The sequence below is a fragment of the Protopterus annectens genome, chromosome 12.part0, assembly GCF_019279795.1.
Source record: "Protopterus annectens isolate FY-2018-M chromosome 12.part0, PAN1.0, whole genome shotgun sequence".
NCBI lineage: Eukaryota > Metazoa > Chordata > Ceratodontiformes > Protopteridae > Protopterus > Protopterus annectens.
In genome coordinates, this window is record NC_056746.1 from 1,251,535,515 (window position 1) to 1,251,563,000 (window position 27,486).

The window sequence follows — 27,486 nt, forward strand, 5'->3', positions numbered from 1 at the left end:
TCCTTCCGTTGGTCAGCAATCATGATGCAATACCCTCGACAATGATCCCCAGAGAAGTTGCATACTTTCACACACACCCACGATATTTGTTTAGTGCAAGCATCCCTTGGCAGCTCATACTCCCAAATATCTCTCTCAGAGTCCAATTCTAAGCCTACACAGGATAGTGCTGCTGTGATGAAACAGGGCCGATGTTCTCCCCCTGGGATGGTTGACCGGGCACTTCCTGTTCATTACTATAATTTTTATCCAGCTCCTTCAGATGCTTTAGTCAGTATGGTTAGAACTCTATCCCTTTGTACCAGAGACAACAGCTTCTGTTTTCTATTACCCCACTACCATTTGTACTGTTGGGTTTACAAACATTTTTTTCACCTTCATTACAAAAATGACTAGTTCCCAACCTCCTTTTTATAACATTTACAATATATGTAGTTGTTGCATTTCACCTTTGTCATGTTATTCATTCCAGACAAAGGGAATTGTGCTTGTTTTACAAGTCCTCTCTGCAAATAACCCTTTCCCCATAATGCTTTACATTCTGACACTTTGTCTCTCGTCTTTTGCTTAGTTCCACTTTGTTTACATTTAGGTCATGAGTCAATTCAGCTGTATCTCTGTAGTTCCGTCACCTGTTTATGTGATCTATTACTCCTCGTTTCTTTAATTTCTCTGTGGCCCTTTCTAAAAGACAACATTTCACTGGTGATGACTGTGCACTTTCATTCTAGCACTGCAGTGGCTGTATATGCGCTATTTTTCTATTTGTTTATGGAAAGTGTGTATACTGTTAACACAAAAGGCCTTCAACTTAAAAGTCTTTTCATTTGACAAAGGCATGGAATAATTTGTCTCCATGTTTTCAAACAGAGTAGAAATGTATGCTAACTGGGGATCTGTACTCACAGGGATTAGTGTTCAGATGAAAGCGTGAGAACAAAAGCAGCTCGGCTGTGCATAAAACAGCAGTGGCTGCACAGTAGTTATTGTCAGAAAGAATTTGACTTATCACACAGCAGTTTTGTTGACTGTTACAGCCACTGTAGACAGGAACCAAGCTGGTGAGTAGAAAAGCAAAAAAATGCCACTCATAGCCTATGAATTCCCCTTTTCCTATGCATGGATTCACATCACATATTCTGAACTTCAAATGACAAGTGGCAGCCTAGAGTCCTCATCTAAAAGTATGCATCCTACTTTCTTGTTTAGTTCTACTAATTCTAAATATTTGGTTTGGGGGTAAACCACTGTTGCTTTCTGATTATATCCCATTCTACTTTTTATCTACACCCCAGTAAGTATAAAGGCATTACTGCAGAGTATCCTGTCACACTTTCTTTTTTTTTTGTTTCTTAGCTCAAGTCTCTGTACTACCCTATAATCATCCCAGTAAATGAAATAGTTTTATTGCATGATATTCTCTTTTTTTATTAACCCTAAAAAAAAATCCATGTCCCAAACCCAGATAATCTCACTTCTCTCTAATCCAAGTCTCTGTGTGGAGTCTGCATGTCCTCCCTGTGGTCGAATAATGCCAAAGACATGCAGATAGGTGCTAGCGTGAATGGGCATGCCTTCGTTGAAGGTTGGGCATCGGGCTGGCAACTCAGCACCGTAAAAATCCACTGCCAGTCATGAGCAGACCAGAGTTCCACTCTGGCGACCCCTAACCGGGAAAAGCCGAAAGACTTTTTCTCTAATCCAAGTCTCACAGCAAATTGCACCATTTCTGGTGCACAATGTAAATTCTAACTCTCATCTTGCCATTGGCACTTTTGTGTAAAAACTATGTGAAACAGAGCGGGCTTGTACTCTCCACATTGCCCATATCACTCTGCCATCTCAGAGCAGGACAGTCTCGATCCTACAGGACATCACAGTGTGCAGAAAGATTGCAGTTCTTGTCACAGTGGTGCAATGCATATCATGACAAGAAGTAAAGTACCTTATAATGTTGTTGTTTGTCTTTCAGCTTTTCCAAGTTAGGGGTCGCCACAGTGGAACTCCAGTCCACTAATGATTGGCAGTTGTTTTTTATGGAGTCGAGTTGCCAGCCCAACGCCCAACCTTCAACAAAGGCACACCCATTCAACGCATGTCTTTCGATCGTCCACTCAACTGAGGGGAGGACATGCAGACTCCACACAGAAGGCACTCCCACCCCAAGTCGAGAATCGAACAGGAGAGCCTCTTGCTGTGAGGCAACAACGCTACCACTGCACCACCGATAAGCAGATAATTACAGGTCAGAAAATGCAAGTTCCCTGTGATGACACCCAGGAACTGACTAAGGCAGTCACTCTATTGGATATCCGTCTGTAATGATAGTAATGGAATGGGGGGGGGGGGGTTCAGGGCTGATGTGTACAGAGCAAGGATATGACAGCAACAAAGGAGGATTTTCTTTTAATAACACTTTAATTAATGACTCAGTGAAAAGGCATCAATGAATGAAAGTACATATTTCATTTTAATATTTTAACTGTGTTGGAAAATTGAGTAAGTGAAGAATCAAATATGTCAAGGAATACTTCGATTTTAAACCAAATAAATTGTCAGGACATAGGAAAGCATTGCACAAAAGTGAATATGTGTATTTATTTTCCATTTGCCAGAAAATATTCTATAAAAACTAGGAAACAAATATTCTCTGAGGTTCATTTGTCTACTATTTGTTAAAAAAATGTGTAATTCAGCAATGACCTGAGCCACAACAGACAGACAAACACACACACACACACACACACACACACACACACACACACACACACACACACATGGAGTTTACACAGGAACAAGCAAAAATAAGCTGCTAACTCACCTGGTTCTACTCTTCCCCGTTATTTAAAGCTAATTTGGGTGCACACATTAGCTTTACAAACTGAGCCTGTAGAAACAAGTAAAGATCTAGAAGTACTAGGACATATTAAATGTTTTGAAAAGTTAAAGGCCCCATTTCTGGCAGGATTACTACACAAAAATTAAGGCTGAGGTGAGTAACAGACAGCCAAAGGAATCATTCTGTTCATGCCAACAATGGTAGAAACAGAAATGTTGAACACAGAGGATATTAGAGTAAAGAAGAAGAGCATGGATGCCCTTCCATCAATGCTGGAAGTTGTCATGCAGGATGTGCAACACACCAAAAATGTGTCCAGCAGTCACAAACAAAAACCTGCAAATAATGAAGAGAAATGTACTCAAAACCAAGCTGAAAAGGGGTCACTTAAAATATTGTAGCCTCGCATTCACAAGAAATCAAGAATATCCAATCATTTTCAATTAAATTGGAAAACCAAGCTGGAGGACACAGAATAAGGTTCCCTATTATATCAGCGAATGCTTAAAATAGCGAACGCTGTTTTATCAACCGTTTTAAATCAAAACCGCGAAATCCTGAAAACACGGAACAGCGAGTTTTTTTCCCCAGAGAAAAAAAAAATCACTGGGACATTTTCGGGACTTTGCCATTTCCTCCACTGTGGTGCGATCTCTGAGTCGGTATATTTAAGTGGGGGCAAAGCCCCACCCACACTTTATTTTGTGTTTGGTTTTTTTTGTTGTTTTTTTTTTTTAACAGAGCAGCGATGTTTTCCCTTGGGAAAAAAAATTGCTGTTCCGTATATTCTGCATTTTTGCCGTTTCGATTTTTTAGGGTTGATTATACAGCACTCGCTATTTTAAGCATTCGCTGTTATAATATGGACCCCACAGAATAACAGTAGCACCAGATTACAACATCAATCTGTATTTAAAATGGAAAGCATTTTTGCCAGTCATAACATGTTGCAGGGAGTTGGGCTCGACAGTGCTGCTCAAATTGCCTGCATCAGTCTGGATACAATTTCAAGGCCACTGAAGCAAAAGCAGCAACTGAAAACCTGCCATCTTCATAAATACAAGGGAATGTAAACAATGGCCCCTCCAGCTACAAAAAGGCAGCAACTCTTAACCATACAGAGAGAGAGAGAGAGAGAGAGAGAGAGAGAAAGACCACCTGTATCATCACCAATTAAATCCCCACTAAATAAAAAGGCAAGGGATCCAGCAGGTAAAACTACTGCATCTCTGCATAAAAATATAATCAACCAAAAGCCTAATTTGAGAACTGACACAGAAATCAGAACACAAACCTGTTTTAGTCCATTTAATGATGAGGAAGAGGAAAGAGATAATGATTCTACCACACCTGAGCCATCACTTCTGGAGATAACACAGGTGGAACAGGCACTGAAGGAATCTGAAATGGCAAAGTAGGTAAAGTGGGGTACCCTACATTACTAGCATGATGAATCTCACATAACTACTGACATTTTACATCATTCATTGTAATATGTATATATATATATATATATATATATATATATATATATATATATATATATACATTAGCAAATTCTACTACACAGCATGGATGAGATTAACAGACCTATAAGCTGGAGACAATTTATACTACCTTAATTAATCTGTTAATACAAGCTGTGTTGTCTAGACCTATTAATGACTGATGAACATTTTTAATGCATTATTAGCCATACTATTGTTATACAAGGTTTGTGTTGCTGGAAAAGGTAATGTTTGTTGTTTCTAAAGCAGCTTTCCTTTGTTCTGCTTCATATTCCAGCTGACAGGGAGCATGTTAATAGTCCTGCATCACATTATCTACTTTGGGGGCTAGGGGGATTGGTAATGCCTTATACAGTAATATCAGTATCTTCAGGTGCACTTTTAATTTGCACAATTATGTCACAACAGTAGAGTAAAATATTTTTTAGTTGTAAATAATTTTGCTGTGTGGCCTTTCTGGCTTCTGTTTTTTTCTCCTAATCTTCAGCTCAACATTGGTGAAGCTCAGAATAACAGTGCTGATACAAGTGAGGGGGAAAACACCTGGAAGGCATGCAGAATGAAGGCACACAAGCTAAGCTAGTACCAGACTGTATGAAGTTAATGACGTGGAATTTAGAAGGCTAAGCACTCCATATAAAAGGGAAGCAGTGATGTACAAGATAGTTAGGATCAAAACAAGTGTTATACTCCTACAAGAAACCAAGACAAAAAGGGAAAGGAGGAACCGTTAAGGAAAGGGTGATGGAGAAACAATGCGGTTACTTCTTTTACAAGAGGGGTGGCAACCCTGATCCACAAGTAAGGATGGTCATTTTTTAAGTAAAGAACTGAAAACAAAGGATAACAAATGAAGGTGACTTGCTCTTAAAATTAGAGCAACAGGGAACATGATTATCATAGGAATCTTTTATGACTTTAACACAGATCAGGACAATCATATCAATGACTTTTCCAGGCCACATGACAAATGCAAGAAGAAGGGACCAAAATTATAATAGATGCAAATTTCAGTATCACCTTGTACCAGACCTAGATAAACTGTTGGCAGACAGAGTTAGAATCTCCATGGTACAGAAGTGCCCAAACCACCTGACTAATATGATGGATCTAATAGATGTATGGAGAGCTAGTTATCCAAGATAAAGGGACTTCACCTACTATGGGCAACAGAAAATGACTTCTGGCTTCTAGGCAGGGATTTAATGGGAATAGTAGTAGACGTGTGTCACCAAATTGGGATGACTTTAGATTATGGCATAGTCTTAGAGCTCAAAGTGTTAAACACACAGAGGTGCTCTATAACATGGAAGGTTGACTTTCTTTTTCTAAAAAAAAAATATAACAAGTTGACTACACTAGAAAAACTGGATTGAAAATTACTGGGACGTGACCAGGAAAGCTAAATGAAAATGGGGAATAGGTAATTCAACTTTGATGACTACAGGAAAAGTAGGAAAGAATACACACCTTTTTTGGGGGTGGGGGGCAAAAGGGATCACATCGATCAGACTTCCAGCTAGGAAGACTAAGGGTAGTGGAGTCACTATCTTCAGTAAGGACAGGCATACCTCCAGAATGGTTTGCCAGCATGACACACTGGAACTACTCCAGGTAAAATTGACAGTTGGCAAGACAACAATCCAAGTTATAGCCAGCTATAGACCCCACTCCATGACTCAGGACACCCACTCCTCCTACCTGGATCTACTTGACTCCATCAAGATACCCCCTAACACCCTGATCCTTGGTGACTTCAACTACACCCCCACAGACTGGGTGAACTATTCCTGCACTTATGCACTCACCCAACGATTCCTTCACTTCATCAGTTTTAATGCACTAGACCAGCTCATCTCATCCCCCACAAGGGGAGATAACATTCTGGACTTGGTTCTCACCAACATGAGCAACCACTGCACCACTCACATAGTATGTTCTTCCCTGGTGAGATCAGATTATTGATCTGTCTCATCTGAAGTTTCTATGCCACCCAACCTCTCCAGCTGTAATCAGGATAAAAAAACTTCCCAAAAGCTGACTACAACCTCCTAAGGGAGTGTATAAGTAGCTTCACACCATCACCACCCTCACAGGATGCACACAGCTATGCTGAACAGTACACCAATGCAGTATACAAGCACCTATCTAACTGCATGGACTCAGCCATACCCAACAGAACTAAAACCTACTCCTCAAAGAAACACAAACCTGTCTGGTGGGCATCCTGTATCAACAGGCTTTATAACAAAAGGAAGAAACTGTTGTCCAAGAATAAAAAGGAACAAATTCCAAATTGACAAAACTCCCTCCTTAGCTTCAACAAGCAAATTAGATCACTAGTGAAAATCTCCAAAGTCAATTATGAATCAAAACTGGCCTCCAAAACAAAAGGAAACCAGAAGGAACCCCCATGGCAAAGCCCAGGTTTGTTCCAAATTAGTACTTAATGGTATCCCCCCAAAGGCCCTTTTGACATCTCTGATACTTGTCCCACACCTCACATCTCCATAGATCAAGTGTTAAAGGCCCTATCCAAAGCAAAGTACACAGCTTCTATTGAACCTGATGGTATCCCAGGCTGTATTATACACCATCTCCAGCAAGAACTAGCTTCACCATTGAGCACCCTATTCAACCACAACCTAAGTACAGGCTTCTTTCCAGCAAAGTGGAGATCTGCCATTGTCATCCCATTGCACGAAGGTGGTGCCACTACTGACCCTGGAAACTATCACTCCATTAGCTTGACAAGTCTGATCTGTAAAGCCATGGAGCGTATTATTATGGATCTCATAAACAAGGATATAGGAAATCTCCAAGCACTTGACCCCACCCAATTCTGATTTGTCAAGGGCAGATCTTGCCTACTGAACCTGGTTGGCTTCTGTGAGACTGCCACCAAGGCCCTGGATGAGGAAAGTTCAGTACATACAGCTTACCTTGACTTGGCTAAGGCCTTTGACACAATCTCCCACTCAGGCATCATCAAAAAGTTAACACAACTTGGCGTAAATCCCTATCTCATCAGGTGGGTGGCCAATTGGCTCACAGACAGGACCCACAAGGTCAAAGTAAGTGCTTCCACCTCCAATAGCAGACCTGTCACTACTGGTGTTCCCCAGGGATCTGTCCTGGGACCCCTGCTGTTTGGCATCTACTTCTCAGAGGTCCAGGCAAAGACAAAAGGCCTGTGGCTGACCAAGTTTTCAGATAACTGTAAGTTGGGTGCTTTCACTGACTCCCCAAATGATGTTAACATACTGCAAGAGGGTCTCACAGCAACAAATCACGGGTGCCAAAGTCAAGGCCTTAAGTTAAAAGCAAAAAACAATGTCTGGCAAGCCAATGGCAGCAAGCCGTCATTTGTCTGTGGTAGGTCAGCTTGGACTCAGGTTTCAGTGGGGGGGGTGGAGAACAGGTAGGGTCAGGATAGGTAGGAGGGCTGAGGTGGGCTGGGCTGTTCAGGGGAAGGATTGAAAAGGCTGGTAACAAAGCAAATCAGTCTTTCTGATCTCTACATTGGCAGCTTGTCTAATTAGCTTATCTGTGGATTACTGGTGTGTGTTTGAACTACGTGGGGGATCTAAGAACAAGGTAAGGGCCTTTTGTTTGTTTTTGATTTGATCACAGGCTTTAGTGGCATTTATCTGTATAAGTATTTTGATTACTTAATAGTGTAGGATGCTTAGGGTATCATGCTTAAAGGCATGCAAACAGCTGGATAAGTGGGGGTAAGGTTGAATTGATTTGGTGTGTTATAACTGAGGTTTGTTTTTGCAGGCTGTATTCCGGTGCTCGAAGCAGGTTAGTAACTAAGAGTACCTGTAAAGTATCAAGTGAAATTAGAGCACCAAAAGGGTTTTAAGTAGTTTTAACCAAGGGTTTGTACTGCTTGAATTAAAGCATGGTTAAATAAAAAAAGGCAGGGCGTTTGAGCTGAGGCCTGCAGTTAGCCACAGGGCAGGGCCTGTGAGCTGAGGCCTGCAGTTAGCCACATGGCAGGGCATGTGAGCTGAGGCCTGCAGTTAGCCACATGCCAGGGCCTGTGAGCTGAGGCCTGAAGTTAACCACATGGCATGACCTGGGAACTGAAGCCTGCAATTAGCAGTTAGCCACATGGCAGGGCCCTGCAACTGAGACCCACAGGTAGTCACATGGCAGGGTCTATGAGATGAGGCCTGCAGGTAGCCACTTGAGGCCTGCAGGTAGCCACATGGTAGGGCCTGTGAGCTAAGACTGGGAAGTAGCCACAAGGCAGGCCCCCTTTTTGAGAGGATCAGAAATAATTGAAGGCACAACAGGGCATTTTGCCTTAAACTATTTTTTTTTATTTACATGAGACAACAAATGATTATGATTTGAGAGTCAAGGCAACATGTAATTCTAATACAGTAGTCATTGTACCTAGCTAGGTAGTCTGACCTACCTGAGTAGTCTGTGATACTAGCTAAAGCAGGCTGTGATCCTAGCTAAAGTGGCTGTAACTAAGTTAGTCGATGCTGCTAGTTACAGTAGGCGGTGATCTTAGCTAAAGTAGCTAACTATATTAAGCTACAAGTTTAACTAAGGTAGTCAGTAACTGTAACTAAAGTGATCAGTAAATGTACCTATTGTTATAAATTATTAAGGGTATTCCAGAAGGTTAAGTGGGATTAAGAAAGAGCTCGAATTTCAGTTACAACAAAGGAAATTCCTGTAAATCAAGGACATATTCCTTGGATCTCAGTGTAGTCATGAGCTCAGTGGCCTAGTGGCACATTGCTCTGATTTTAGTTCAGAAGGTCCTGGGCCATCACATGACAGGGCTGTCTTCCTGTGAATCAAGGCTTAAGTGTAAGTCATATGACAAGGCTTCCTGCTGAGGACTGGGGGCAGTCATGCAGTAGGGCCTATGAGGTGAGGCCTGGGGGTATGCTCTCGGCAGGGCTAACTGGGGAGTCACATGGCAAGGGCTGAAAAGACTGTCATCCGGTAGGACCTGTAAGTCGAGGTTCAGGGATAGGCACATGGTACAACCTATTAATAATAACAATAACAAAAAAAAAAAACCAAGCACAGGCTAACAGTGAATTTTTTTTGTGTTTCACTAATTAGATGGATCATCAAATGCAAGCACAAATGCAGGCCATGTTGAGCCTAAAAGAGAGAGAATGGTGGGTGGATCTGTTCTGTCAGACAGTGGGGTCAAGGCAGGTGCCTCAAGCAGTTAATGTTCGACCTGCAAGTAACCTGCCTTGTGACCCTTAAGCAGGACCCAGCACAGGGTGCCAAGCTTTAAAAGGAGGCAACAAGAAAGAGGATGGACAGGACAGGAAGGCTGAGAAAGCTCGCAAACATAAGGATAAGAAGAAACATTGGAAAAACGCAAGAGGGATAATAAGAAGGAAGGTAAGAATGAGTTTACTGGTGATCAGAAGTCTCTGAAGTGGTTACAAAGCCAAGTTTTTTTCCAGGATGACAAAATCATGGGATATGAATCTCAGTCTAATGATAGTTGTGAAGATCACGATAAGTACTATGGTGCAGTTACTTTAGACTTGCCTCTAGGTTTCCATTTGAGTGAAAAAGTGAAACAACAGATTGCAGATGGGGATTATGTGGACAGAAAAGGATAAGGATGGCAGGGCGGAACATTCACTAGCCAAACAAAGGAAATTAGCTATTAGAAGAACATGGGAAAACTGGGGGATTGGCTATTCGATTATTAGGAGAACATGGGAAAACTGGGTAACTGGCTATTTGATTTATGTATAAATTTTAGGAGATAAGTGCCCTGCCAAGGCAAAGGACATGTGGACACATTTTATCAGAGTGACCACCTTGTGCTTTGCTCAAGGGGGTCATAAGTGGTTAAGGTATGATGAAGATTACAGAAGGATGAGACAATCATACCCAGAGAGGTCATGGGCATGGATGGATTTGGGTTTGCTGTGTTGGATAGATACTAGTGGGGATACAACAACAACAGATTGTGATTTTCTGGCTAACCAAAGCTGGTTGAATTCTTAAAAGCTTGGAATGACCAGCCATTTCGGAGCAATGGAGAGTCAATGGGCTAGAATGGATGGGGTGCTGGGAAGTGTTTTCAGTATAATTTTGGTCAGTGTTGGTATCAATTTCAGTGTAGATTTAAGCATGATTGCTTGGCATGTGGTAAGTTAACCACCCAGCCAAGACTTGTTTTCGTCTCTCAAGTCCCCCTAACAAAAACTTTTACTTGTCACCCCCCCCCCTTCAAAGGGTACGCAAGTCACCACCCTTCCAACGCCAATAAAAGGGGACATTTTAAAGGAGTGGCTCAAAATATATCCAGACAGAGAAGCTGCAGAATTACTAGAAGAGGGGGTTCACCAAGGCCTTTAGGATACCAGCAAAAGGAAGGAAGCAAGGGGGTATGGTTAAAAACTTGAAATCAGCAGAAGAATATCCTGACATAGTTAGGGCAAAGCTAAAGAAGGAATTAGAAGTGGGCAGATTAGCAGGCCCATTTCGTCACCCACCCAGAAGAGCATTTAGAGTTTCACCTATCGGTGTAGTCCCAAGAAGGAAGCCCGGTGAATTCCGGCTCATCCATCACCTATCTTACCCAGAAGGGAATTCTGTGAATGATTATATAAATGGGCAAGAGACATCTGTGCATTATGCATCTTTTGACAAAGCTGTTAGGAAGGTCAAAGAGAAGGGGAGGGGGGCCCTCATGGCAAAAGTGACATAGAATCTGCTTTCAAGCTGTTACCTATTGCTCCTAAAGATCAGGGGTGGTTAGGTTTGGTTTTCAAAGGTCAATATTACATGGATAAATGCATGCCTATGGGTTGTTCGATTGCCTGTGCCACTTTTGAAAAGTTTAGCACCTTTATACACTGACTGGTGGCACAGAGGCTAGGGGAGGACAGCGTCATTCATTACTTGGATGATTTTTTTTTATTTGTAGGGAAGGAAGATGCAGGGGAATGTCAACAAGCGTTAGATACATTTGTACAGATTTGCAGAGTTAGGGGTGCCATTAGCAATGGATAAAACAGAGGGCCCAACAAACAGACTGTCATTTCTAGGTATAGAAATTGATAGCTGGAATGGTCGGTGCAGGTTTCCCACTGACAATGTGCAAAAGTTGCATTTAGTTTTATGTCAAGTGTTAAGTCAAGTGTTAAGTCAGAATAAGATAACCCTCAAGCAGTTGCAAGAATTAGTAGGGCTGATGAATTTTGCATGCAAAGTGATCCCTGTAGGGCATTCATTTATGAGGCATTTGGCTGCTAAAGGTTCTGGGTGCACAAAGTCACACCACTGGATTAGGGTTTCACAGGGCATAAAGGAGGATTTGGGTGTGTGGTTGATTTTCTTATCAGATTACAATGGGACAGCAATTTGGCAGGACAGAGACAACCAACTACCACTTCAGTTGTTTACAGATGCAGCGGGGGGATTTGGTTCTGGAGGTTATTTCCATTTCCAAGATCAGTGGTTCAGCATGGCATGGCAGACTCAAGTGAAAAGTAAGTTATGTATTTCAATTGCTGAAATGGAATTTTTCCCAGTAGTGGTTGCATTGGAAACATGGGGTGTGCAAATGAAAGAGCGAGTAGTTTGGCTTTGCTCTGACAACAATAGCGTAGTACATATAATCAATAATCAGCCGGGGGGGAAGGGAGTGGTAGGCAGGATGATGAGATATTTTACTTTTAATTGCTTAACATTAAATGTCACAGTGAAGGCGCAACACATTCCAGGCATTGATAACTCACTAGCAGATTCCCTTTCTCGTTTGCAGTGGTCTCAGTTCCAGTTGTTGGCTCCAAATGCAAATCCTTCTCTAGTTCAAGTGCCGGATCATTTATGGGCTTTATGGGCAGACGAGAATGGTGGCTAATGTGTAATGCCCTCAGTGGAAAGACAAGGGTAAGGTACAATAAATACATACAGCAATTCTTGCAGACCAGATTATCCAGAGCCTGGGAACAAGTATGGCCAGTTCCACCTTACCAAATCAGGGCTTACATTTTGGTAATGAAAGAAAGAGGTTGGACTTTTGGAAGGGTGAGAAGCACATTGTCAGCTTTGAATTGGTTTCATCAGGCTTTGGGTTTGAAGGATTTAGCTAATACATTTCAAGTACAGACAATGTTTAAGGGCTGGGGGAAACAAACACCCAAGAGGCCTGATAAGAGGTACCCCATAGGTCCAGCAGTGTTACGTAAATTGTGGCTTGCGGTTTCAAATGTTTGTTTTTCTTCTTACAAGGTGGCATTATTTAGGGCTGCCTTGTGGGGCATTTAGATGGTCTGAAATTATTCAACCAAACAAGAAGAAACATCAACGGACAGTTTTACCACTAGCACATGTACATTTGCTTGAGGAGGACACTTGGGTTTATGTGGCTAAATCCAAAATGGATCAAGAAGGCAAAGGTCAGTGGATAAGAGTGGTTACCCCAAAGGGTTTAGAAGTGCTACTAGAGTACCACAATTATAGGGGTAGGTCAGATGGTCCATTCTTTTGTCATCAACAAGGTGAACCTCTGACACACTATCAGGTGAGAGCAGTTTTAAAGGAGGCAATTAAGTTGAGTGGCCTAGACATAGACAGACAGACGTACATTACATTCCTTTCGAATAGGTGCAGCCTCATATGCACATGCAATGGGAGCTTCACAGGTCGACATTATGAGGATGGGCAGGTGGAAGTCCAATGCTTATAAAGGCTATGTAAGGTGTAAATGGCTTTAACTCTTGTCCTTTGTATTTCAGCACTCACATCTTTGGATTCAAAATGCATCTGGCTAGTGGGTCATTCATTCATTCGGAGACTCCATTGCTTTGTCCAGGGCAGGAGGGACTTCTCCTTCCAAAGAGGAAAACGAGCTTCTTGCAAAGCAGTTTTGTTTGGGGTATCAGGAATGCAGTGGCACCATCTTAGGGCAGTACTACAGCAAGCTGTAAGAAGCGATAAATCTCCTACTGCCATTTTATTGCACCTAGGGGGTAATGATATTTGTCAACATCCAGTAAAAGATCTAATTGGTTTGATGGTACAAGAGGTATACTGCATGCATGAATGCTGACCACAAGCTATTATTTGTTGGTCAGAAGTGGTACATAGAAAGAAATGGAGGGGGGGCTAGGTCCATTAAAGCTGTGGAGAGAATACGACAGAGAATTAATAATTCTATGGATAAGGTGTTAAGGGACATTAACGGGTTGTACATTCCTCACCCTGGTATTTGGGTCTGGTGGCCAGACCAGTATGATAAGGATGGGGTTCATTTATCTGAAGAAAGTTTGGGGATTTTTTATAAGGAATTGCAAGCTGGTTTAGCTTTGAAGGGCATTCACTTAGGACAGGTTGCAATGTGCTGGTGGAAGGGAGGAATATTCCTCCCTTCTGTGGCGGAAGACAGGAAAGGTAAGGGAGGTCAAGTTAAGTGGGGGGGTCACATGACTCTTCAGCTGGACCTTCCACAGGCCAGACAGCCCCAAGGGATTGTTGCCAGGGGACTTACTAGCCCGGCAATGGCTCCTTGGCAGATTGTAAGGCAGCCCAGAGGAATTGTGATGAATTGTGAAATGTAAAGGATGTTATGATGTGGGTATGTTGAATCAGAAGGGCCTGATATCAACGTGCTGTCTGTTGTCCAGTAGGTTTAGGGGAATGCTATGAAAGAAATAAAATAGCCTCCCTGACATTCCTGCCTAGCGCACATCTTATAATAATTGGCTTTTATTTGAGAAAGGCCATTGGCAGTAAATGGCAATAAACACATGGCTGCGACCATTTAATCCATCTGAGGTCTCTGTGTTTTTATTGAATATGCAACTTGTAGTAACCCTGACTTGTACAGCATGCAACCTCGATACATTTATTGTCAACGGTGCCAGGGAATGATAATGTTCTGAGCTGGTTTTTGGATATGGCTAAAGGTTGATATGGATCATTAAATGAATTATGAACATTATGATTAAATGTTTTATGTAAAACAACATCTAAAAGATCATTCTGTTGGCATCAATGGCAATGTAAGGTATTGGTTCACTAAACTTTAATAAAAGCAGGTAGAGCTGTACCAATCTCAGACAACAACGGCTGGCAAGTCAATCGCAACAAGCCGTGATTTGTCTGAGGCAGGTCAGCTCGGACTCATGTTTCAGTGGGGGGAGGGGGGGTGGAGAACAGGTAGGGTCAGGATAGATAGGAGGGCTGAGGTGGGCTGGGCTGTCCAGGGGAATCATTGAAAAGGCTGGTAACAAAACAAATCAGTCTTTTGATCTCTACCTTGGCAGCTTGTCCTGCAGGGGTGTACTTGCCAGTTAGTTTAGGGCCAGGTAAGGTACTTAAGGAACTCGGTGACCTACAATGGTGATCGCGTTAGGGGTCGTGAAGGAAGTTCCTGTTTTTTCCCACTGGATTTTTTCAAGTTTTCGCCTTCTCCATCCGGTAAGATAGGCAGGTTAGGCTAGATTGTCACAGTCAAGTAAGCAGAAGACAGGAAAGGTAAGGGAGACCAAGGTAAGTGGGGGGGGGTCACAGGACTCTTCAGCTGGACCTTCCACAGGCCAGACAGCCCCAAGGTATTGTTGCCAGGGGACTTACCAGCCCGGCAATGGCTCCTTGGCAGATTGTAAGGCAACCCAGAGGAATTGTGATGAATTGTGAAATGCAAAATTGTTATGATGTGGGTATTTTGAATCAGAAGAGCTGGATATCGACGTGCTGTCTGTTGTCCTGTAGGTTTAGGGGAAATACTATGAAAGAAATAAAATGGCCTCCCTGACATTCCTGCCATGCGCGCATCTCATAATAATTGGCCTCTATTTGAGAAATATCATTGGCAGTAAATGGCAATAAACACATGGCTGTGGCCATTTAATCCATCTGAGGTCTCTGTGTTTTTATTGAATATGCAGCTTGTAGTAACCCTGACTTGTACAGCATGCAACCTCAATACATTTATTGTCAATAGTGCCAGGGAATGATAATGTTCTGAGCTGGTTTTTGGATATGGCTAAAGGTTGATATGGATCATTAAATGAATTACGAACATTATGATTAAATCTTTTATGTAAAACAACATCTAAAAGATCATTCTGTTGGCATCAATGGCAAGGTAAGGTATTGGTTCACTAAACTTCATTAAAAGCAGGTAGAGGTGTACCAATCTCAGACAAATGTATCATCATACCAATCAGCAAAACACGGCCCCTACTGATTACCACATCAACGGCAACACCTAAGCACACAACCTGTGGTAAGAGACCTGAGTACACAGGTTAGCAACAATCTCACATTCAAGCATCATGTAACAGCAATGGCCTGAAAAGCCTTTTACTTGGATCATTTCATAAGTAAAGGGATTGCATCCGGAAAAAAGGGGTTATTACCTCTCTATACTCCTCCATCATTAGACCAATAATTGAGTATAATGCCCCATTTGGTATGTACCTCTCCAAACATCTGCACCAATTGGAAAGGCAACAGAATTACCTCACAAAGAGAATCCATGGCCTCCAACAACTGTTCTATGTGAACGAGCTCAAATCACTATCACTCTACTCTGTATCATACAGATTGCTCAGAGATGATCTATGTCTTGCCTACAAAGCAATCTCAGACACTGCCTTCCTAGAGATGCTCCATATCCATAAGTCTAACTCCTCGTGCATTATCTGCTCAAAAGCCCTAAATCTAATATGTGACATCAACAAAACCTGCTGGAGAGACAGGCTTGTCTCCCAGAGGCTGCCCCATCTCTGGAATAGACTTGCCATACATTTCAGAGTACCTCACTGGCCCTCTTCAAGTGCAACCTTCATGAGTGTATGAGAAACCACAAATCAGAGGATCCACCTGTGTCCCTCATTGACAGGGGCAACAGGTGCTGACTGAGGTTTCTTGTTTGGGGATAAACTCTTGGCTAGGCTTGTAAGGGCCCCAAGGCCATTAGCCTAGTAACTTCCTATGATCCTATGAAGATATGCTCATGTCCTTACCAAATCTTCTATGCCTAACTATTTATTAGCTTTGGTGGTTCTAATAAAATAAATTTAACTCCTTGCCTTTCTAATGCTGCCAATTATAGAAGTGATGTTTTACACTCTTGCAAATCTACTGTTAGACTGTGTTACTCAATAAGAACTATAAGGAGAACTGCACCAGACATTATGTTTTCCAATCAGGACCTTGAATAGTTATAGCTCTGTTTAGGGTGAAGAAGAACGCACACAGCAGGAAGCAGAACAAACCTTTAGCTAAAATTAATCACTTCTATCCTGGAGAGTGCAGCTGTTGCTCTCATTAACAAGTTCAGCAGCCAGTCGTACATTAATGCCACTTGTTTCTTTAAAATGTGACCTTGTTTGTAGAAATCACACTTAGGAGTGCCCTGCCCTTTAATTTTAATACATCATTAGAAACAGACTGTAAGTGAAGTGTTTTACCAGCATTTTATAGCACACACTACAAAGCATTTGCTGGACACGATCCAGTTTGTCTCTTCACAAAACACCACACCCATTTATTTTGTCTGTTGACAAAGCACACCCTCCCCAGCTACTATCAATATATATAGATAGATAGATATACAGATATATTGTTTATATATATGTATGCGTCTCTCTCTCTCTCTCTCTCTCTCTATATATATATATATATATATATATATATATATATAGAATATACATATGCGTAACCTCCTACCATGTTAAAAGTTCCCAAAAGTCTGCATCAGAAATTGTGTACAAAATGTATAATTCTTCCATTGTAATGCAAACTATAAAACTTGAGGGGAGTGTACATTAAATGCACAGCAAGCAGTAGTCTATTTAAATCAAATCAAACACTTCTCTTAGAATATTGTAAATATTTCAGAGCAGAAGTGATAAGTTAGTGCAACTCATGGCTTTTCTTGGCTTGGCCACATTACCATTAATCAAAGAAAGCCAACGTTGAGTTAGTTATAACAAATGAAAGCATTTCTAAGTACCTGAGAAATTAATGTTCCTTTTACTCTTTCATCTGACAAGGAACACAGTCAGGGTAAGTGCCATTCAGAAAAGGCTGCAGCACATATTAGCATTACAAATGTCAAGCCAGACTTCTAGTTCACTTTGCTCCAATTTCATCTTTATTAAGTAGTAGTATGACAAAATGCCAATTACATCAGTAAACAAAAATAAGGCATACAAAACACAACATCACAAAAAACAAATAAAATGTATGTGAAGATAAATTATTAAAAGTAATTATCGGGTGCACATCATGGAATAAATAAAAATCTTGGCACCCTAACATCACGCTCCACTCTGCCTTGGCATAGCATGAAACATAATTTGCCCTTCTCCAGTTCGGCTAGTGGACTACTGCCCCCCCCCCTTCCCAAACACACCAACATATATGGTACTTCACACACATACAGGCTCACTCACTGACTCATGGGTCACCCTGACACCTTTTGACATTTTTATAATGTGCCTTGATTTAGAAAGGGCGTAGCAATGTGTCTGATACTGTGTCAAAAAAAAAAAAAAAACAATATGTACTTCAGCACGACTTACCCTTCACCAGCAAAATATAACAGCTGAGAAAGTTTGACATTTAAGTCTTTGGCAGTGCAGCAACAAAACTCTCAGTAATATACATATTTATTTAACTTCATTACAATTCCGGTATAAGAGGTACTCAGTTTATTTGTCTTGACCGAGCCAAATAATAATAATAATAATAATAATAATAATAATAATGTGGAACAAATACAGAAAATCAGGGATGGGTTATTACTCTGATTCACAAAGAAAGTTAATCGATCGACATACTTTGCATCATTCTGCATTTTCTAAATAATAAGAAGTAAGAGACTCTAATACTTGTCATTGACTGACTATAATCCTCAGTGATTTACCAGTAAATAAAAAAATACAAAGGACACTGATACAAGTTCTACAAAATCAGGGGCAGATGACAACTAAAGAACATTTCTTTTTGTAGGAATCACTACAGTTATGTAGTAGCAGCTAGAATGTCGGTAAACTCTGTTAAAAATGATCGACCCTCCACTCTAAGTGTATGCAAAACCCGTAAAACTTTTTGTTTAGATTTTGCGTTCTGCATGTTTTGGAAAATTGCACGGAACTTTTTTTATTCTGAGATAAGTGACTCGCTTGTCATTGAGTGAACTTGCACCTGCGCTACACACAGCGCAGCTTCTTTAAAGGCTGCAGACGTGGTGTCTACACAAATATAAGCAGGCATTTTTGTCTAAAAATAGGCTTAACAAATTTCATAGTAAATCTAGGTTCAAGAAACTTTAAGACTCTGCAAAAGACTTTCAAATGACATGGCTGCATAAATTAAAACAGGTAACACTCATTATAAATAACATTGAGCCCACTCCCTTCGACTTTTTTTGCAACTTTTTATAACTTTTTGCAACCAAACAAGCCTTCAGAGATTTACTGGCCGCCTGACAAGAGCCACGGCTAAGTGTTCCAAACGCTAAAATGTCTTAAAACATTGTTCAGCAGAGTAGGGGAGGATTACCTTTAATGCTGATCCCCAGCCCCCCGACGTCCTGCTTGACGATCCTCACTGTCCGCTTGATGTTAGCCAGGGAGTCCGGCACGAGAGGACTCGCTTCCCCGTTCAACACCCCCGACGCTGCTCCCGGCGCCTCGCGCTCCCGATCTCCCACCCTGGGCGAAGCGCTGCCTTCTTCCGGGCTCACGGTGAAGCAGTCTTCGCTGAGCACGGCCAGGACACGCTGCCAAGTGTCCCCGCCAGCCGCGGGAGAGCTGAGTTCCAGCAGTCCACTCTTCAGTGCCCTGGAGCCGGCCGCCATCTTCCAGCGCATTCCTGGGATTGTCTGGCAGCCGTGGAGCTAGCTAGTTGCTGCAGGGCGGAGGAGAGGCAAGAGCCACGGGAGAGATGGGAGGGGAGCCTGTTAGTGCTGGGTTGGTGGGGGGGGCACACCCCTCCCTCACTGATCGACTTACACAGAAAAGCTAAAATAAAGTTAAAGCATTTAAAGAATTAAGAATAATGCTTATTTTTCTTCCAGTTACTATTACATGCCCTGTTATTTTTCTCTCAGACCGATTTAACCTCTGGTGCTGGGAAGAGTAATAATGTTAACAAAAGTGCAGTGTTACTTCTCCCAATCAATCACCACAGACCGGACAGATGTAAATATTTTACTGACCACCCCCACCACCGATGCACTATACCTTCAGTCCTCACTGTGGTATATGGATATCTGCACAATTACAACCATTTGCTGTGTATAAAACAAAAGCAGTTATGTATACGTTAAGTATTATTAATGTAATACATGTTTAGTGAATTACATTGTAGTGATGTGAAAGCATGTAGTATCGAACTCCCTCCTCCACATGCACACTGACAGGAGCGTCGCAAACTCCAGAAACGCTGGAAAATGCATTCAGTGTACAACTTCTAGCTTCTATCAGTCCACGCAATGTTTAAGAGTTGTAGCAGTCTGCAAAACAGCAGATGGTCACCTAGATTTATGCACATGCAAGGATACACACGCGCACACACACATGTTTAGGAGATATACACGTGCATATGCATAGATTATATATACAATGTGTGTGTGTGTGTGTGTGTGTGTGTGTGTGTGTGTGTGTGTGTGTGTGTAGTTGGGTTTATCCTATGTTACAGTAGTCATGCAGCCATTAGCACAGAGCACAGCTAAACAAAATAATTAACTATATTTTATAATATTTTTTTTTATTCTTATATCCAAATGCATGCATAACTGGTTGCGAAGCAGTTTTGACTCACATGTGGTAAAATTATTTACGTTTTAGACACTGTTATAAATAAAACAGAACCAACTCAGAGTCAGGACAACAGAGAAGCAGTGTAGGAGTCCTTTATGAATTTAATAAACATCAGAAATCTACATTCAGGAAATTCAAACAAAGCATTTAATTGTTGTGTAGAAAATGTTCATCAGCGTCTTACAAAAAAAAAAATATCTTTGAGTTATCTTCAGTAGTGGATCATTACTGACAATATGTAAAATAACATTACAGTGCTGTCATTTCCTTATACTGGGTAAATTGAAACCAAACCACTCATAAGTAATTGTCTCATTTACTGATTGCCCTGTCTTATCATTGGTTTTGTTACATTTCTGTACTGTAACTTTCTTTAAAGCTACTGTTCCACAAGTACTACATTAGACAGTGTTGGATTACAGAGCCCATAGACGGCCTTAGGCATAGGCCAACTAGGCAGCTGCCTAGGGTGCAGCTCTAGCAGGGGCACTTTTCAAGTAATCTGGATGGTGTAGGTAGACCAGGATAGGGGCACCAGGTGGTGTGGGGGATGCTGTGAAGCCCTTTTGCCTGTGGCACCCAGTTGACCAAAGGCCATCCCGAGCTGATATACTTTTATTATTTGGCCACCTGCTACACTCATATACTTTGAATCTATTTGTTTTACAGATACTGCACTTGCAACTGTTAACTTAGAATAAATGCTGTTGCTCTATAGTTATACACCAAAACTGAGTCAGGTAAAAATTTAGTCTATTGGATAAAGTTGTCTGATTTAAAATTGACAGATGCTACTGGTTACTTTCTTGCTCAAACATTTTCTGTCACATTTACATTTTTTTACTTGTCAATCCTACAGTAATCACACCTCACATTCTTATTCGTATATCCTTTAGCTGTATTCTATACTATTACCTTTTTCTGTTTCTGATCTAATCTAATGTCCTCCTTTATTAAACCATATTACTAAGCTCAATTATGTTCTTATGGCTGTAAATTTGCAATGGACACCATGAAATCTCAGTCAGATTTTCCCTTCTGTAGCCAGTCTTACAGCACTATATATTTTCAGGCAATTTAGCAACTGCCTTATGAGTGCAGAAACCTCATTATTGCTACCTCACAATAATTCAATGAGTCAGGTGTAACTATTTATTGAACTTGGAGGCAACTTTCTCACCTCAGACCACATTCAATAAGAACAAGGTATGCACACACACACACACACACACACACACACACACACACACACACACACACACACACACACCCACGCACGCGCACATGCACAGACATGCACACAAGCACACACACACGCACACACACACACACACACACACACACACACACACACACACACATACACATGCGCGCACACACACATACATACACACGCGCACACACACAAAGACACATATATACACATGCACAAACATGCACACACACACATGCACGCGCGTGCGCACACACACACACACACACACACTGCACCTCCACTTAAACCAATTTATGCTGAGGTAGTTAAAAGAACACTGCTCAAGCCTTCCAGTCTAAGTACTAAAGAAACCTCCTCCATTAGTTCACATAGCAGCAACCCACCCACTTTCACCCTGCCCTCCCACAGCCTTTATCATGCTTTTAAGAGTCATGAGAGTGCAAACTCCAAACCTTTAAGGCCTACTGTGACTGCATCTACTCACCGTAATCTTTTAGTATTAGATGACTCTAATGTCAGGCATACAGACACCACCTTCAATGGCATGGACAGGACTATGGCAGTAGCTGTCTTTTCAGAACAAAGACTGGAGATGTAATAAGGGCTATGGAAACCTTCCATCCTAACAAATATGATTGTGATCTGATAGTGACCCACATGGTACACATGGGGGTGAATGACCTTAAGCTGTGCACATAGAGGGCCCTGTAGAAGGTTATGACTGAATGTATCCCAGGAAGGAAAAAACACTGGTCTTTAGTAGCATTTTGCCATCATCCAGAAGTAGGCCAAGTTCAAGGAGAAGATAATTAGCTTCAATAACTGGCTTTGCAGCTGGTATCATTCTAGGAGGATCCAGTATATGTCAGCATGGGAAGAGATTGCTGAAAAGGGCAGTCTTCCTGCTTTGTCAGGAATGAGTTGCACCTGTCTTATCAAGGCTTCCACATTCTGGCTATCACCCAGAATGATGACAAGATTCAGAGACAAGACAATTGGCTTCAATAACTAGCTGTGTAGCTGGTGTCATTCTAGGAGAATCCAGTATGTGTCAACTCCGGACAAGATGAACTGCAAGGGAAGTCTTCCTGCTTCTAGGGATGATCTGCAACCCTTTCTTATCAAGGCTTTCATATTCTGGCAAAAGCCTTTGGTACCCCATGGCTTTGTAGGCAGAGTCCATCTTTTGGACATTCAAACCTAGTAAATTGTACTTTGGAACACATCAAGATAACTTTACTTAACACTAGGAGTCTAGGCAAAAAATGCCCAAAACTTGAGCCTTTCCTGCAACTTGAGACTTGGTTTCAAAACAATGAAAGCACTTCCTCTGTTCCTGGGTTTTGTGGCTATCATGTCTTTAGAGCTACTGTCAATTTGAGAGAAACTCAGTATTTGTCAAGGATATCACCAATTCACAACTTCACAACAGATAAATTGGGACACCAGATTTGAAGTCACAGATGTCCAAATCATCCTAAACAAGATTGATTTCCATTTCCATAGTCTACGTTTCCTTCTGAGCATGACAGCTTTCTTAGCACCTTAGCTGAAATCCGCGTTAAACCCCAATATCTTTCTACTGGGGGACATACACTGCCTGTGGTCAGCATTTCCAACACTTCATTGACATCATAAAAGCTAACTCACTTGTACAACTAGTTAACCATCGTAGAGGCCCCAATATCCTTACAATATCTTAAATTCCACTTTGAAGATTGCAAAAAAAAAAAAAAAAAAAAAAGAGTTCTACTTGAAACTGAAGCAAGCTGCATGCTTGCTTGATACAGTTTAAGTACCGCATGCTCAGTGCTTCAGCCATGCAGTACTGGCATTTCATAAACAGATGTCTGTAATGCTTTCACACACTCACCATCTTTACCAGCTTATTATGTCCCCTGACAGCTTCAGGAGCATGATAAAAAAGAGGTCTTCACCTTGAAGAAAAAAAAAAAGAAAGCTGTTGCATCACAAATCCATAGCAAGCTACTTGCTACAAATATAACAAGCAGCTTGTTGCTGTCAGACTACCACATACTGAGCGATTCAGCCATGGTAGCAAAACTCACCTCTCAACTGTTACTTTCTTTGTAGGCCTAATGTTGCATCCTATTTTTGCTTTACTCCCAATATAATTTTTTCATTTTCTGGAAAATTACTCAGGATTACGGTCAGTTAATAATGGCAAATTTGTGGGTTTCATACTTTGTATTGTTCAGAAAATTATGCAAAACCCATTATTCTACTAATGTTCTACATGAACTACAGTAATATTTAAAATGTTGATGATTTTGAAAAATTGCCACCCCTCACTCATATTATTTATGGCTTTCTGAAGAATTCTTGTGCAAAGCAATTGACAGATATGCTGCAAATGCAGTATCAGCATATAGGAATGCCAGTGCTACATTCATACATCATCAGTACCTGCTTAATTGTATCCTCTTGACAGCTTTTGCCCAGTGAAGGTGCCCTCTTCACTCTATACTAGTTATGTGTCTGAACTTTATTTACTAAATCAGACCATAGATCAGTGACCTTTTCCTGTGAAATTGGTGGTTCTTCCTCAGTAAATACCTCTTGATTACGGACTTCTCAAAAGCAAGCCTTCTTCAGTTACTTGATGACTTAAATAAATTCCACTTTATTACTCTTGCAATCAACACCATTGCTAAACCTGTTGCCTATGCCTCTGACTTCTCACTTGCTTTCTTACAAGTCACATCCAATTCTTCTTATAGCAAAGGGAAAATGAAATTAAGTTTCCAAGTATTTCTTCTGTATCATATGTGTGCACATGCACACCTACTGCAACATAAAGTTCCCAATCCACTTCTCCCACTGAAATAGTTAAATTGATAAGGCAGTCCCTATCCATGCCCGATATAATGAGGAATTTAAAAACAAACTCCTAGAAGTGCCCATATAAATATATTATAAGAGAAAGAAATTACATAATGTTTATAATAGGTGTCATTCTACTTACCTGAAAAGCATACTTAAGCAAACTATCAAAAAGCTTAAGGGGAAACAGTGGGAAGCTCAAAGGTGAATATGAACTGGAAATAGCCACTGAAACCAAAAATAACAACAAATCTTCCTTTATTTATGTCACTGTTTTAGGAACTAACACTCAGCAATGTTCAAAGCTAGTCCACAAATATTGTGCCCACTCTATCTCAAAAGGAAATAAATAGTATCCTAGTTGACAATTTTACTGCAAATTTTACTCCATCTGCAGTTAGTTGTAGCTATTTCACAGACTCCATAGTCCAAGCCACCCCCTTTAACTACTATAGCACAAGTTGTCTCAGTCCTCTTAAAAGATAAGAAAACCTCATCGATGGTCCCATACAGTCTACCTGGTTGTCTGATTATCAATGCTAAATAATGCTTATCTCAATATCCACTTAACCTCTTTAATTTAAGCCTCTTACCTAGTTACAGTCCTGTAGCCTGGAAAATGGCCTCTGTAATGCTTTTTATATGAGGGTGGGCCAATCACAGATCACCATCTCAGTAGCCTCACACATAATGCCATGGAATGTTTTATCTCATACTTCATTAATGAAAATATGTTAATTCTGGACCCTTCTTGATTTGGCTTTGTCAGAGGAAGATCCTGCCTCTTTAACTTTGTTAAATTCTTCAAAAAAATCACCATGGTAGTAGATAACAGTTACACAGTACATACAGTATATCTGAAGCTGTCAATGCCTTTAACACTGTTATCCATGCATGCAGTATATTTACAAACATGTAATTCTGAATAACAGTCCTTATGTTGTGTGTTGGATACCTAACTGGTTATATGACAGAGAGCTGCTGGTGTTACTTCTCTAAACAAAAAACTTATCAGTGGTCTACCACAGGGCTCATTGTTGGGCTCTATCCTATTTGGTAATATAATTCTCAGATCTTCAGGACAGCACTACTGACTTGCACATATTCAAGTTTGCAGATCACTGTCAATTGGGATATGTTATTCAATCTTTCACTTACTCACAATGGCTCCAAAATATGTTAAATTATGTTAAAAATTGCTGCAAGGACTATGGTCTCAATCTAAATGTGAACAAATGTAGTATGATTAATATTCATAAATAAAACATTTCACATACAGATGATAAATCCCTCCAATCAAACACTGTTGTAAGCGATGTAAGGACTCTTACTGATAATTCCTTATCTTTTGACTATCATGTCTTCACTGTAGTTTGGAAAGCTTTCTGCCTGACTCATCTAATTTCCAAAAGCATCAACTCTAAATCGAAATAAGTCATAATTCCCTTCTATTTAATATCTCACTAGACTCATTATTCCATACAATCTCCCTTTTCACATGTGTTTGTCTAAACATATCATTCAACTTGAGAGAATTCAGAGGTTTCCAACTTAAAAGAACAGTGGCCTATATCAGGATAGACTGGCCGCTTTCTCTCTATACTCTCTTTCTTAAAGACCCCTCAGTGGGAATCTGTGTCTTGCTATTGAGTCAGGAAAGATCCAATTCTCTGACCTTCTATTCCTTCACAAAACAAACGGCTCTTAAAACACTTGCTTAAAGGAACTAAACATCCATCAGCAGACAAGTGAGGCAAGTTGGTGTGAAAAATTCATATCCTAAAGTATTCCCCACCTCTGTAACAAAGTTATGTTACATGTCAGGCAGAATAGCATCCTTGCTAGTGTCAATGTAAACCCAGATAACTGGAGGGGTAGCACCAAATTATTGTCCATCCTATATCTTGTATTGCACTACTTGAGGTTTACAGCAACATCTGAAAATGGGTTAGTGGCCAGGACTGATGCAGTCTGCAGACTGACTATCTAGTAAAAGAGTGTCCAACAGACAAACTATGAGCCACAATTTGGCCCATCAAAGCACTTTATCTGGACTTTAGCATGCCCCACAACAAACTGCTTTACTAGTGCAAATGCATGTTGGGCATAGTGTTGTGGCCCTTTGCAACCTTGCAAAGTATAGAATGTAGCCCCTGAAACAAAAAAATTTGGGCCCTCCTGGTCTAGAATTTATCTATGAATCCATGAACCTATATCCACAGAGGGTAATGCAGTAGGAAACAGGGTTGGGAATAGGTATGGATAATAATTCCTGCTTATATTGCACAGTTTCAATGAAAAGAAAAAAAAAGAAAAATAAATACACATCTGAGAGTACCACATTCCAAAGTGCGGGGATATGACATTGAGTGGTTTTGAGGAAGCCTTTCAGGTTTGGGAGACTTAACAACCTAGTTGCTCAACACTTAAGACAGGCGTAGTACCCATAGCTAATAAGTATAACCATAAGCAGTAACTGGCTTCATAATGGCATACAATTTGTACTTTCTTGCGTGGATAGAACAAGTTTTCAGCACCCAAATTCTTCAAACAATAATCTGTTTAAGTGCTGCAGTGTCTCCCTCACTGTTTCCTTTACTTATTATATAACAGTTTTAAAAAACAAATAAGTAAATAATTGATGAAGACTATCCCTTAGTCCCTCAGATTATAGCAAACTTAGAGAACATGGTGTACATTAGGATACAGATTTGTTTTTTCAAAGACCCTGGATTTCAGTGGTTGAGTCTATCATTCCAATGGTTACGAAGTAACCTATCTCATTTTAAATGCTTTCAGATAATCTTTTTTTTTCTGTAGTATTCAACACACCATTAGAGTCTTTTACTAACCTCTGCATTTAATCTTTTTAAGCCTAATCCTACTGACCTGGTTACAATGCACACTTTTTATTCTGAGGTAAAATACTTTAACAACTTATTCTTTCTGATCATGTAAGTTTGTATAACCCTACTCTTTTTCTGTTATAATGTAATAGAGAGTGCATATTTAATTCTTTAATTAAAAAAAGTATATATGCCATTGTCCTTGTTCATTGTTGAAACTCCCTGGCTGCCTTTTCATCAAGAAAATGAAATTTCCTTGCAGATCTTGAAAAAGCATTGGAAAAATTCCATTTTGTTCATACTTATTGCCTTGTAGGAACTATCATTTTAATTGTTTATAGTCTATAAATCTAAACACACTTGGGTGAGATCTACTGATGGCCTTATAATCATGTATTTTGAAGTCCATTCTTTAAAGAGCCTAGATCTCAACATA

At 40.7% G+C, this 27,486-nt stretch overlaps 1 protein-coding gene across 1 annotated transcript in view; it reads right to left on the reverse strand.

The window, feature by feature from the left end:
- The window catches only part of SNTA1 (syntrophin alpha 1), an 807,345-nt gene extending 787,946 nt beyond the window's left edge, over positions 1-19,399 (reverse strand). The window contains exon 1 of the mRNA XM_044090261.1: positions 18,883-19,399. Within this exon, the coding sequence (XP_043946196.1) occupies positions 18,883-19,192 (310 nt within the window). The 5' untranslated portion in view covers positions 19,193-19,399. The remainder of the gene's footprint in view (positions 1-18,882) is intronic.
- Positions 19,400-27,486: the final 8,087 nt, after the last annotated feature.